At 43.0% G+C, this 12,406-nt stretch overlaps 1 protein-coding gene across 1 annotated transcript in view; it reads right to left on the bottom strand.

The window, feature by feature from the left end:
* The window catches only part of SYN2 (synapsin II), a 342,823-nt gene that overhangs the window by 44,800 nt on the left and 285,617 nt on the right, over nt 1-12,406 (bottom strand). Inside the window, exon 10 of the mRNA XM_066596482.1 lies at nt 5,560-5,709. Coding sequence (XP_066452579.1) covers nt 5,560-5,709 — 150 coding nt within the window. The remainder of the gene's footprint in view (nt 1-5,559; nt 5,710-12,406) is intronic.

Below are 12,406 nucleotides of genomic sequence, written 5' to 3' on the forward strand. Positions count from 1 at the left end.
GATTCATTCCCAGGCAGTCAAATTAAGATCACATGACCTACCTGAGAAGTACTCTAGGAATATTCAGATAGAGAAGAACAACAAAACAAGGTAATACTATCCGGCTAATTAATTGCATCAAGTGCACCTTATGAACATCTCACAGATCAGCTTTGCAGTTGCATCTTGCTCCGTAGCTCCTGATATAAAAGAAAGTGGAATACATGCCCACCTTGAGAAAGATTTTATAATAATTTTCATAAAATGAAATATTGCGATCAAACTTGGGCCCTGGGGGGTCCAAGAGTTTCTTCAAAAATCGCACAATACGCCAACTTAAACGGGTATTCCAGTCTGAAGTACTTATCACTTGTCCATCGGATCAGTCCAAGCGCTGGGACCCTACTCATTACTGGAACAGGCGACACCTGTCATTCAAACTCCTCCTAGTCAGCAGATGGAGCCCACAGATCTGGCATGTATCCAATGGATAGACAATACATGCTTTGGGCTAGAATGCTCCTTTAAGGTGAACGTATTGTGTTATTTTCTCTTCTCTGTATATTGGGTAATGCCCCATTAGGGGTCAGGGGTTACTCAGGCTGTCTGGGTGAGCAGAAGGACTTTTACCAGAAAGTAATGTCACACATTAGAGGAGAGAGGGTCTGCTCGTCTCCAGCTTTTTCCTAGTAAGGCCGGTTTCATACGAGCGCTAATTTCAGGCAAGTTTGGTGTGTTGCGAGGCCCACAAAAACCACGTGAATATGAACTCATTCTTTCCAATGGAGTCCTATACATGCGCGAGGTTTTCCCTCACAGCGATGCTGCGAAGAAAAAAAGTTGTAGCAGGTTTTATTTTTTCGCATCCATTGGAACGCATCGCCCATTGACTTCAATGAGACCTTAAATACATCACATGGCTCTTGCATGCCGTGCGAGGTTTCCCGTTGAAAACAACGGGAACCCTTCCATCCGCTATCATGCAGGAGTATCGGAAAATTCACAGAAGTGAGGTGGTTTCGCCTGAAAATCGCCTTGCATCCACAGGGTAAGACGCGTGTTGATGGGCGCGACGAGTTCCTCGGCCCGATAGGACACTCCACCACGTGTAGTTAGCTTAAGACGACAACCCTACGGGCAAAAATGGTTGGCTGCTCCGTCCTGGCTTGAATGCACAGCTATATTGTAAGCATCAGTTCAAAGCTTGAAGTGACAGCGGATCCTCCACTGATTTGCTGCGACCCCAGACAGTCTTCACGATCCTCGGCTGCATTGGTGCAAGTGTAAAGGATTGTACGTACTGCTACATATCGGCTATAATAAAGGCCAGAGGCCTTAGTCTGTTTTACTTCACTGTTCAATATTGCATTAAACGCTATCACTACATTTTTGGTGAGCTTCTGATTCCTGAATGTCCCCTCCGTGGAGTTCGGTGAGAAGTTCTGAAAGTCGGCCAGAGGTGCCCAGTATCTGTAGCATGTGCAAAAAAGTACAGTAGCCATCATGTATACTGTGGATAGTTTAATATTCTCTGCCTCCCCTCTATGGTGATAGACGGTGGGCTAGCAACAAGGGTCCCACTACATGACCACATAGAAGCTCATAGTACATTAGTAAGTATCCTGCGAATAGTATCTCAGTGAGGTTCAGCCTGGTCTATACTGGATGGTGAGTGTGCGGTGCCCTGGCATAAAGCCTGCACTCCCACACAGCAAAGGCCGCTTGCAGATGAAACTTGGCTACTAATAGCTGCACTATCTTGCCAACATTTTCGAGCCCCACCAAAAAGGTCATTGAGTAATATTGTCTAACCGCTACCAGCACAATAACCTTGATGCGCTTCTAAATGACCAAGAATAGTTCAATGCCAGAGGACCTCGAAGGGGGACAGTACAACAGGTAAAAGCTGTCACATCCGCATTTCCTGACCTGCGACACGGCGCTCACTAGAGGCCGCTGGTTAGCGAGAGGAAGGTGGCACGGATAGCGCGAAGAATTGGGAGGTGAGCGCTGTATCTGCGAAATTTTTTGCGGATATGCAACCGACTTTGGCTCAGAATCCACATCGAAGGTGCAGATTTTGACTTGGTTTTGGATGCGAAGATGCTGTGGAATTTTTTGCTGCGGAAATCTGACAACATTGCCGCTGTGTGTGAACGTACCCTCAGGGTGAATTTGCGCCCTGCAGATTTTCAGTGTGGATACACATGAATGAGGTTTTAAAAATCACACCTAACAGAAACGTCCTTGGAATTGAGATCGTGGTGTGGATTTTCTACTGCGCAGCAAGATAATTCTGCTGCTTTATATGGAATATTCATCACAAATTTCACCCTTTGCTTTCTAAACCGCAGCAAATCTGCATGCAACACATCCAAATTTTTTACACATTCACTGTGGATCTGTGGGGAAATTCTTAGTGGAAAAAACTCAGTGAAAGAGTCTTTTGCAATGTGTATAAGTACATACTGAAGTTAATGGTGAAGAGACAATATACAGCAACATCTTATATCAGAACTACTGGATGGAACTAGTTAAATGGTTGGATGAAGAGCACCACCTACTGGTCAAAAGTGCTATGAAGTGTATGCTCTTTATTCGATGCTATGAAGGTCATATTGGCAGACTGCAGTAATACAACGGACAGCAATAAATCTTACATTTTACTACAGCTTATAGTTCCAGTCATTGAGTCCCCCCAACGGTCTCAGCCACAGTTCTCCCACCCGTAACAAACTCCAACCCTCCCATAGCAGTAAAGTCCTAGATCACGGTTTGCACCAATGCTCTACAAGGTTACAATAAATATTCAGTTTATCCAGAAACATTAAAGTTAAATACAGCAAGAAAATCTGTAGAAAAGAACAACTAATGGAAGACCATTCTTTCTAGCTGCCGCGAGACCGGCCCCCAGCGCGTGTCATTAGATTGCAGAGTATTTGCTATACAAGCACTGGGAAATTAAAGACTAGATGGATCTGCTGATTTTTCTTGATCAGAGACCTGGTATTACACGAGCACTGGCGGTCGTTGCTAGCGCTCGCGATTTCCCGATAATTGCAAAGCTGAGCCTGCAAGTCTGCGTGCAGCCCGGCAATTTAGTGTAATTACATGAGCGTTAACCGTGTTCGTGCAACAGCGCCCTGACATGCTCATAAATAAAGCAAAATCAGTTCCTCTATTACTTCATTACCATCAAATAATCTATTCATCCAGCAGTAACATCACAGGTAGAGCTCAAATTTATAAAGTAGGCTCACAGCACCACCTGGAGGTCAAGATCTGAATGACATGCACTATTTTTCAATCTTATGAACAGTACCACAAATAAATGTCACCTATGGGAAGTGCACTTACAGTCATATGCAATCTATTCTGCATTGCAGGAATCAATGCAAAACCCAATCACTATAGAGTTCATTGCATTTTTATGGGCTATTTTCTATTTTGGCCTTGAAAACCAACAGAAGGCAGCAAAAGCTGCGATTATTAAGAGGTCCCCATCCCCTTTATTATTTTCTTAACCACCTTTCAACCCTCTCCTACTACCCTATAACATCCATTTCCACATGGAGCCCAAAATCACAATGTACACTGAATAGCCACTTTATTACAGACACCTGCCCTTTCACAATTGGAGTTTTTATGTATGGTAATTATCCCTGGGACCCTGGAGTGCAGCGAAAAATCAAGCAAGGCCATACTAACATATTAACATGGCTTATCGCAAGTAACGCTCAAGATTCTTAGGTGCAACTTACAATGCACAGCGCATGGATACCCTGTCCGTGTGCGAGATGACGCACTTTGCAAGTCCTATTCTCACAAAACAATCAGAAATACTGAATCAGGTTTTATTTTTGACCGTCTCGGACCATCGGTGCAAGAGAAAAACAGCCTGTGTAAATTAACCCATTGGAAACAATGGATGCGTTCGATGCATCATGCAATCTCACAGAACTCGCACGTTTTACTCACCCATGTAAATATGGCCTTACAATGGGAAAATTGAGTAATCTAAGTGACTTTGAAAGATTCCTGGTCATCGGTTCTAGACTAGTAGGACTTCAAAAACTGCTGACCTTGTGGGGTTCTAATGCCATTGTGTTACTGAGAACGATGTGACAGAGGAAAAACATCCAGTGGATGGAAAAAACTAGTGAAAAGGGTCAGAGGAGGATGTCAAGAATCGTTTAGACAAACAGGTGGTGCAGTGTCAAGCAAACTGAAGACGAATGCAATGTTGGTGATCCCCTTAATGAGTCTGAACATACAACTCGTCATTCCTTAGCACAGAGGGCCATTGCTATCAAAGACAATGAAAAGCAAGAATCTGGTGGGAAAGAGCACAAAAGTGTATCACTGAGCTTTCTAATCCGCGTGTGAATGCAGATTTCTGTTGCACCATGCTGATGGGACGGTCAGAATTTGGAGCAAGCAGCATGAACCAATGCTCCCTTCCTGTTCAGAGCACGTCAGGAGCTTCCCTCTAATTTGCAGCAGTTGCAAGCAGCTCCCTGTCCGCAGGGGCCAGTAATCCAACAGAATGATATCAACTCCTAGTGGAATCTACGCCATGACAAACTGTTGCAGTTTTGAAGGCCAAAGCAGGTCCAATGAGCTATGGGTGTCTCTATTCATACAAGTTCAGTGTATGTACTGAGCATGTATGAATTGGGTAAGCCCCACAATGTAGGGAATATTTTAAGAGATTGTCACTAATGAAGATTTTACACTCAAACATGACTCCTATGGAGCCCCTTGGTGAGAGAGGGCTGGCATTGAACCAATTCACCCCAGCAGCATCTGCCACTAGGGGGAGCTCTTCATATATACATTTGTATAGCTCCCATTGACTTGCATGCCAGCTGTCTAAATACAGGTAGCTCCCCCTAGTGATTGCTGCATGCAGCCAGACTTCACTTTCCTAAGGAAAGGAATTTTGGACTCTGAGAAATGTCTCACCAACCACCGTCAAGACATGAAATTATGGCAGGCATTAACTAGTATAACTATTTGTATCTCTCAGTGGGGCTCATTCTGAGCTTTAATGGAAGGGGGGTCCTATGATTTCTGCATGTTCCTCCATCCAGTATTTTTATTCGGCAATTTTCTGTCAGTTCTTCTAGGAACTAATTCCTTCCTGACTTTAAATTGGAGTCTAATGTTCGAAAATAGCTGCAATCTGCTTTAAATAAATGGGCAGGCGCTTACTTTAGATGAATGAAGCAGGTTTGCCTTCTTTAAATGACTAGATGAAAGTTTGATATATTATAATTAGTCCCTGGGAACATTTCCTTAAAATAAAGCCCATCCTTCCCCGAAACACTAAAACCATTAGCTTGATATAAGGCATAATAAGTCCTAAGAGCATTTCCCACTTTGTATTGGCATTAAGTACCACATGTTGCACTACTTAGCAAGTCTTTTGCATATTCTGCACATGGACTTCATAGCAGCTATAGACGGATACTGACAACTTGTCTAATGACAGCGCCAGGATGTGTACTACTTGTGATGATGCAGTCATGGTGCTCACTTCCTATAGGCTAGGATTTTGTAGATGTAGTGAATGCCTACCTGTGGCTGTGTGATGGCCGTTGGTCTCTGCGGGGAGGGAACTGGAGTTTTTGAGAGAACATAATTCATCTTGTTTACAACTAACTCTGCTATTAGTTGGCGATCCTCCACTTGGTGTTCACCGATCACCGGCATTGTACAATCCATGACCTGAAAAAAACAAAAAACACAATAAGTGGTTTCTATGAGATGGTCCTATCAATATACATCAATGTACTAATACTATATACTTCACCTGCATTGGTTCCTACATTCCTTCCACTAACACTTTGGTTATGGCAATGCTATTTACAGTAACACCTAGACAATGAATTTGCCTACAGACAGTAGGCATGTGCCTATAGGTGGCCTTGGGAAAAGGGCAGCTGATGAAAACAGTTAAGGCCCATTCAGACAACGATTATCGCTCAGAATTCGCTCAAAAGCCGTCTTTTGAGCGATAATCGTTGTGTATAACTGCCCTGATATCATGGAGTTTTCGTTATGCCGTCATTTATGGTTGTCTTTCAGCGTGCTGAAAGACGACGATGAGCCTTATTAGGGATTCACAGCGGGATACAGTTGATACTATTTTTTTAGCTAGATCCCGCTCCCTGATCACAGGCTGGATATGAAGAACAGAGCGGTCCAGCTCTGTTCTCTATATCCAGAACGGAGGGCTTGGCCATATAACAGCCAGGCGCTCCATGCAGAAAACAGCTCGATGCAGAATACAAGACACACCATTTGTCTTCTGCATCCTCCGCTCTGAGCGCTTGGCTGTATAAAAAGCTGGGCGCTCGGAGTGGGGAACAGATGGATGCAGAAGACAAGCGGGGAACACCCCCGCTTGTCTTCTGCATCCTTCACTGGCAGCGCAAGGTTGTCACTCATCTTGAGTGATCATCTTGGGCTGCAAATGACACGATTATCGCTCAAAAGTTGCTTGAACTACATCTTTTGAGCGATAATCGTTGTCTCTAAATGGGCCTTTATATATGAATATACTGAGCATGGTGTATTCCTATGTAAACTGTGTGCATTTATAGCCTAATGAGGCACTCAAAGTGCTGTGCAGATGAGAGGAGGACCCCCCCCCCCTCCACCCAGGGAGGGGCAAGGGAAGGCTGAGAAGGCCGCTAGTTGATTTTGGGCACCAAAATGTTCTGCTGTATCTTGTAATATTTTAAGGCCATATATGATGTAAGGTACAGTAAAGTGTAAATCCATACTGCCCATAACAGACTATAGAGTTCAGTAGCTAATGACTCTGCCCTTCCAATAATTCTGGTCAACTGTTATATAGATGTAAGTGAGGGTTCCTATCCAGATACATAGAGGATTCTAATAGCCAAGTAGAACTGTAGAAAAGTTAACTGTGCCTCCTTTGTGCCCAAACGCTGTTAGGCACGAAATGCTCTTGCATACATGCCCAGTTGACATTTCTATTTTTTTTGTTATTTGGCTGCTATGATGGAGCCGAATGCCAGAAATAGACCGTGGAAGTTGAATGAGGATACTTTCACAAACTCCGAATGGCGCCTCCAACACAGATGTGATCACAACCCTAGATATTTATCTAATTGATATGTATCAGAGTATATCCCCCATAACATTAAACCTACCCATTATGGTGTAGGTCCCCCTCATGCCACCAAACAGTGCTGACCTATTCAGGCTTGAACTCCAACTAACCAGTTTAAGTGTCCTGTGTTATCTGCCCCAACATGCTAGAAGCCGATCTTGCAAGTCCTGTAAGGTGCGAACTCTGTGGATTGGCTTAGTTTTCCAGCGTATCCCACACATGCTAAATCGAATTGAGATCGGGAAAATTTTGAGGCCAAACTCACTTTGAATTCTCTCTCATGTTCCTCAAACCATTTCTGAACTATTTTTGTAGTGTAGCCAGGGGTATTATGCTGAAAGAGGCCACTGCCATTAGGAAATGCTGCTGTCATGAAGGGGTTTACTTGGTCTGTACAATAGTTAGGTAAGAGATTCGGGTCAAAGTAACATCCAAATGCATGCCAAGAGCCAAGAGTTCCTAGCAGTACATTGCTTACTGCCTCTGCCGGCCGTCTACATGATGTAGAAGAAAATAAGATTTATCAGACCAGTCCACCATCTTAACGCAACATAGCATGCAAGGCCGAAAAAAGACATGTCCATCCAGTTTAGCCTATTACCCCTTAATGTTGATTCAGACCCATTTAAGGTAAAAAAAATTCCTTCCCGACGACATTGTAGCAAATCGGAATAATCCCTGGATCAACAACCCTTTCATTTCTCTATGGTGCAATTTTGAGACTTGCATTCCCATTGTAGGCACTTTGGCTACCAATCTATCGCTGCATAGCCCCATAAGTAGAAGCTGTGATGCCCTTTGTGTTCTGACAGCTTTTGATCATTAAAAGCAGTAAGGTTTCCATCTATTTCTGCTACGATAGCTCTCTTGTAGGATTGGACCAGATGGGCTAGCCTTTGCTCCCCACGCACATCAATGAGAATAGGGCAACTATGACGAGACTGCTGGTTCATGGCTTATAATTTCTTAACCCCTTGGGTGGCACACCCGGAAATTTTCTGAGACGAGCTCCACTGCCCATAGCAATATAGCCCGGAAGATTTCTGGGCTATGTTTCACTATGGGACCTGCAGAGTACATTGCCATAAGCTGTCGCAGTGTGCTCTGCTGCACAGACCCACACAGAACAGTGCAAGACTTTAAAAAAAAAAAAAAAGCAGGAAAATATTACCGATCTGCTGGCAACTTCCTGCTTCTATTTTCCAACTCCTGCACTGCTTTGTTTACAAGTTGCCATGGAGACCATCGGCTTGTCAGAAGCCAGCCGATGGTCTCTGTGGCAGGAAGAGCTGTTGCTTGGCTGTCAGAGGATAGCCAGGCACCAGCTCTTACACAGCAGAGAATGGAGAAAACCTCTGATCTCTGCTGTGTTAACCCTTTACATGCCGCAGTCTATGCAACCACAGCATGTAAAGGGCTGACAGAGGGAGGGGGCTCCTTCTGTCAGAGGATAGTCAGGCACCAGCTCTTACACAGCAGAGAATGGAGAAAACCTCTGATCACTGCTGTGTTAACCCCTTACATGCCGCAGTCTATGCGACTGCAGCATGTAAAGGGCTGTCACCATCGGACCCCCGGAATGCGATCAGGGGGTCATAATGGATCTCTGTGGAAGTCCCCCAAAGGGACAAAATGTAAAAAAAAAAAAAGTTACATTATAAAAATAAACACACTTTTTTTCACCTTTACTTTGTAAAAAATTACAGAACAAAATTACACATGATGTGGTATGCCTGCATCGTAATGACTCGAAGAAGGAAGTTAGTACATTTAAACCCCTTAATGACGTGCCCCCCTTTTCTTTTTCTTCTCCCCGTTTAAAAAATCATAACTCTTTATTCAGAGACGTCGCTGCATGAGGGCTTTTTTTGTGGAACGAGTTGTATTTTTCATTGGCGCTATTTAAACTACTATATAATGTACTGAAAAACTGACAAAATTTTAAGTGGAGTAAAATGCAAAAAAATAAAATAAAATGACATTCCGCCATCTTTCAGTGAGTTTTGTTTCTACGGCACACCAACTACAACAAAAATGACATGATGGCTTTATTCTGTGGTTCAGTACGATTACTACGATACCAAACATGTATATTTTTGTTTTGTTGTAGTACTTGTATTTTTTTTCAAAGACCTTTAATTTTTTGCTGCATCTTCTGCGCTCAATAACTTATTTTTTCGTCGACCTAGTTGAGCAAATTTTTGCCTGGGAGACAGGGTGACTGAAAAAGGTGCATTTCTGGCGTTCTTAATTTTTTTTTCAGACTACGTTTACCGTGTGGGGTAAATAATGCACTACTTTGATAGATCAGACTTTTACGGACGCGGCGATACCTAATATGTATTTTTCTTTTAAGATTTAGATTTTTTATTATAGATCTGGCAAAAGGAGGGTGATTTAAACTTGTATTACTTTTTTTAAACTGTGAAAAAGTCGCGAAAAAGAAAAAAACTATTACAATTTGGTATTGTCATAACCGTACCGGCCTGTTCAAGTACTTTAATATATTATTTATATGTTCCGAGAATGCAGTGAAAAAATGAAAAACATGCCAGAATTGCAGATTTTGTTAATCTTGCCCCTAGAAAAAAAGGGAATAAAAAGCGATCAAAATTTTACTTGTTCCTAAATATTAGATAAATGAAGACTAGAGTTCATCCAGCAAAAAACAAGGCCTTCTAGAGCTCTGGCGATGGAAAAATAAAATTATTACGGGTCTTGGAATGTGGCGACACAAAAGCAAACCTTTAAGAAAAACAAATGTTTTAAAATGTACAATAGCAAAACATAAAAACACTGTATAAACTTTGTATCGCCGGAATCGTGCCGACTCAGAGAATAAGGTTATCACATTATTTATTCTGCATGTTGAACGCCGTAAAAATGAAATCCAAAAACAAATTTCTATTTTTTCCCCCAATCTCCCTACAAATTTTTACAAAAGTTATGCAATACATTATATATACCCAAAAATGATGCCATCAAAAAGTACAACTTGGCCGTGTCAATTGAAAAATGAAAGTTATGGCTCTTGGAACGCGACTGGAAAATTAGTTGAAATTAAATGATTAGCCCATTTAAAAAAACCTGTCCTGGTGGGTCTGACAGGGTGGTAAGAAACCCACCACTCAAGGGGTTAAACCACAATTGGTAGGTACAGAGCCCTTCATACTGGTAACACCCCACAAGACCTGCCATTTTGAAGATGCAGTGTCCCAGTAAGGCTTGAGGGACAGTTAGGAGGGAAAGCCTCATGGGATCTGGGAGCTTTATGTACATGATGGATGGAGGATATGTCACCTTCTATGGAGAAGGTTTTCTGGTTAACCATGATATGTTACAAAGGTCATTACTGGGTCAGATGAGATGGCAGAGATTGAGTTCTGCCCAGTGATCGACTGGTTGGCAGCAGCAAATGATTGGCTGAAAAAAAATGGCGGGGGTAAGGCCTGTGGTTGTCAGGCAGAATCTGGTGGCCTGACAGCGGCTGGTGATTGATCCAGAGGAACAAGCTGAGAGGAGCAGCAGTGAGATATGGAGGTGCAGAGATGTGGGCCATCATCATCTGGAAAGGAAGCAGCATCCCGCCCTCCCTCCCTTAGGTTCGTCGCGGTGTAGTTAATGGGGGATTGTCGCCCGCATTAGGCGGGCGGGCAGGTAAACTTGGGGAGAGTTTGGTGGTGGTAAACTCGTGTCTGTAAGACAGAGTTTACATGAACTGTTATGGTTATTGATTGGTTAATAAACTTGGGTCTGTAAAACAGAGTTTACAGCAAGTGTTATGGTTATTATTGGTTACATTTCTCCCCAATGTTTGTAACCCCGTTAATAAACACTGCGGCCTTATTTATCCACTATTGGTATCTGTCGGTAATTTATAAGAGTTTGGTAATGTTTTAATAAAGCTAAGATTCCAAGTCACCTAACCATCACGATTTGCCCCTTGTCAAAGGTGCTTAGATTCTTGTCCTTGCCAGTTTTTCCTGCTTCCAATGCATCAACTATAAGAATTGACTGGTGACTTGCTGTCTAATTTATACACCCCTTGAAAGAGGTGCCACTGTAACCAGATAGTGATTTTATTGCCATGCCTGATCGTTGTATTAGGTTTGGTCCACACTTTTAAGGTCAATGACCGTTAAGCTACAAAACTGCACAGCCGTTAAAAACTAAACTGTTTTTACCTGCAACCAATTGGGACTGCGATTAGTTCACAGCGGCTGCAGTGCAGATACAACGTGTGCTCCCAGCCTTAGGCAGTCCATCTTGGCTCTCTGGGACTTAGGGCTGTCTGATCATTGGGGAAATCCAGGTGGTGACAAAAAACCTACTTGGCCTTGGATATAAAAATATGGTAAACTACAGCAAATAAGCCTCGTATATCTATTTGTGTTGAGTTAATACAAAGTGGATGAGATTGTATTGTAGATTTGTAATGCAAAATGGCCCTTAATGACATACATTCTCCACAGATCAGACACGAGAGCCGGAAGATCAGAGCACCCTAAGGGATAGATTCTTTGCAGGTATGTAAGCATTATATATTGGGACTACATTTTAATTACTAAAATTACTTGAAAAACCTACTTCCCCTCCTTGTCTAATTGTAAACAGGCTTGTTTTCATCATTGTAAGTAACTTTTAGAGGTTTTTGTAGCAGGACAATTTATGCAATTTGATGGGTTTTCCAAAATTTGATAGAGAACAGATAAAAGAAAGAAAAAACTGATTACTTGACTGATTATGACTGATCAGTCGGGGTCTCACTGCCAAGACTCCTGCCAATCCCAAGCACAGGGCTCCTGTTTTGACCCTCCGCCTGCTTGCTGGGAACTTACTGCACTCTGCACAGTGAGGAGATTAAATGGAGTAATGGCGGCACATGCGTCGTGCTGCTGCATTCATTTTCAGTGGGACTGCTGGAGATAGACAAGTATAAAGGTACGGCTATTCCTGTCAGCCCCACTGAAACAATTGAAGTTGTGAACATGCATGCCCGGCCACAGCTCCATTCGTTCTGACTTCACCAAGGTTGGGAGAATAGACCAAGGTTCTCGGGATCGGTGGTAAACCCCCACTTATGGCTAGGTGATAAAAGTGTATCTTGGTACAACCCCTTTAAACGTCGTGCCGCTCTGGTCACAGTCGCCTTGATCCCGGAAGCTCCTGCAGCAATATGTTCACGTGAACACTGCAGCCAATCACTGGACTCCTGGGACAAGTGTCATCCATGCACACATGACCGCTAAGGCTAGTGATTGGCTACAGGCTTCATGTGACCAT

This window comes from Eleutherodactylus coqui, chromosome 3 (assembly GCF_035609145.1).
Source record: "Eleutherodactylus coqui strain aEleCoq1 chromosome 3, aEleCoq1.hap1, whole genome shotgun sequence".
In the NCBI taxonomy this organism is placed as follows: Eukaryota; Metazoa; Chordata; class Amphibia; order Anura; family Eleutherodactylidae; genus Eleutherodactylus; species Eleutherodactylus coqui.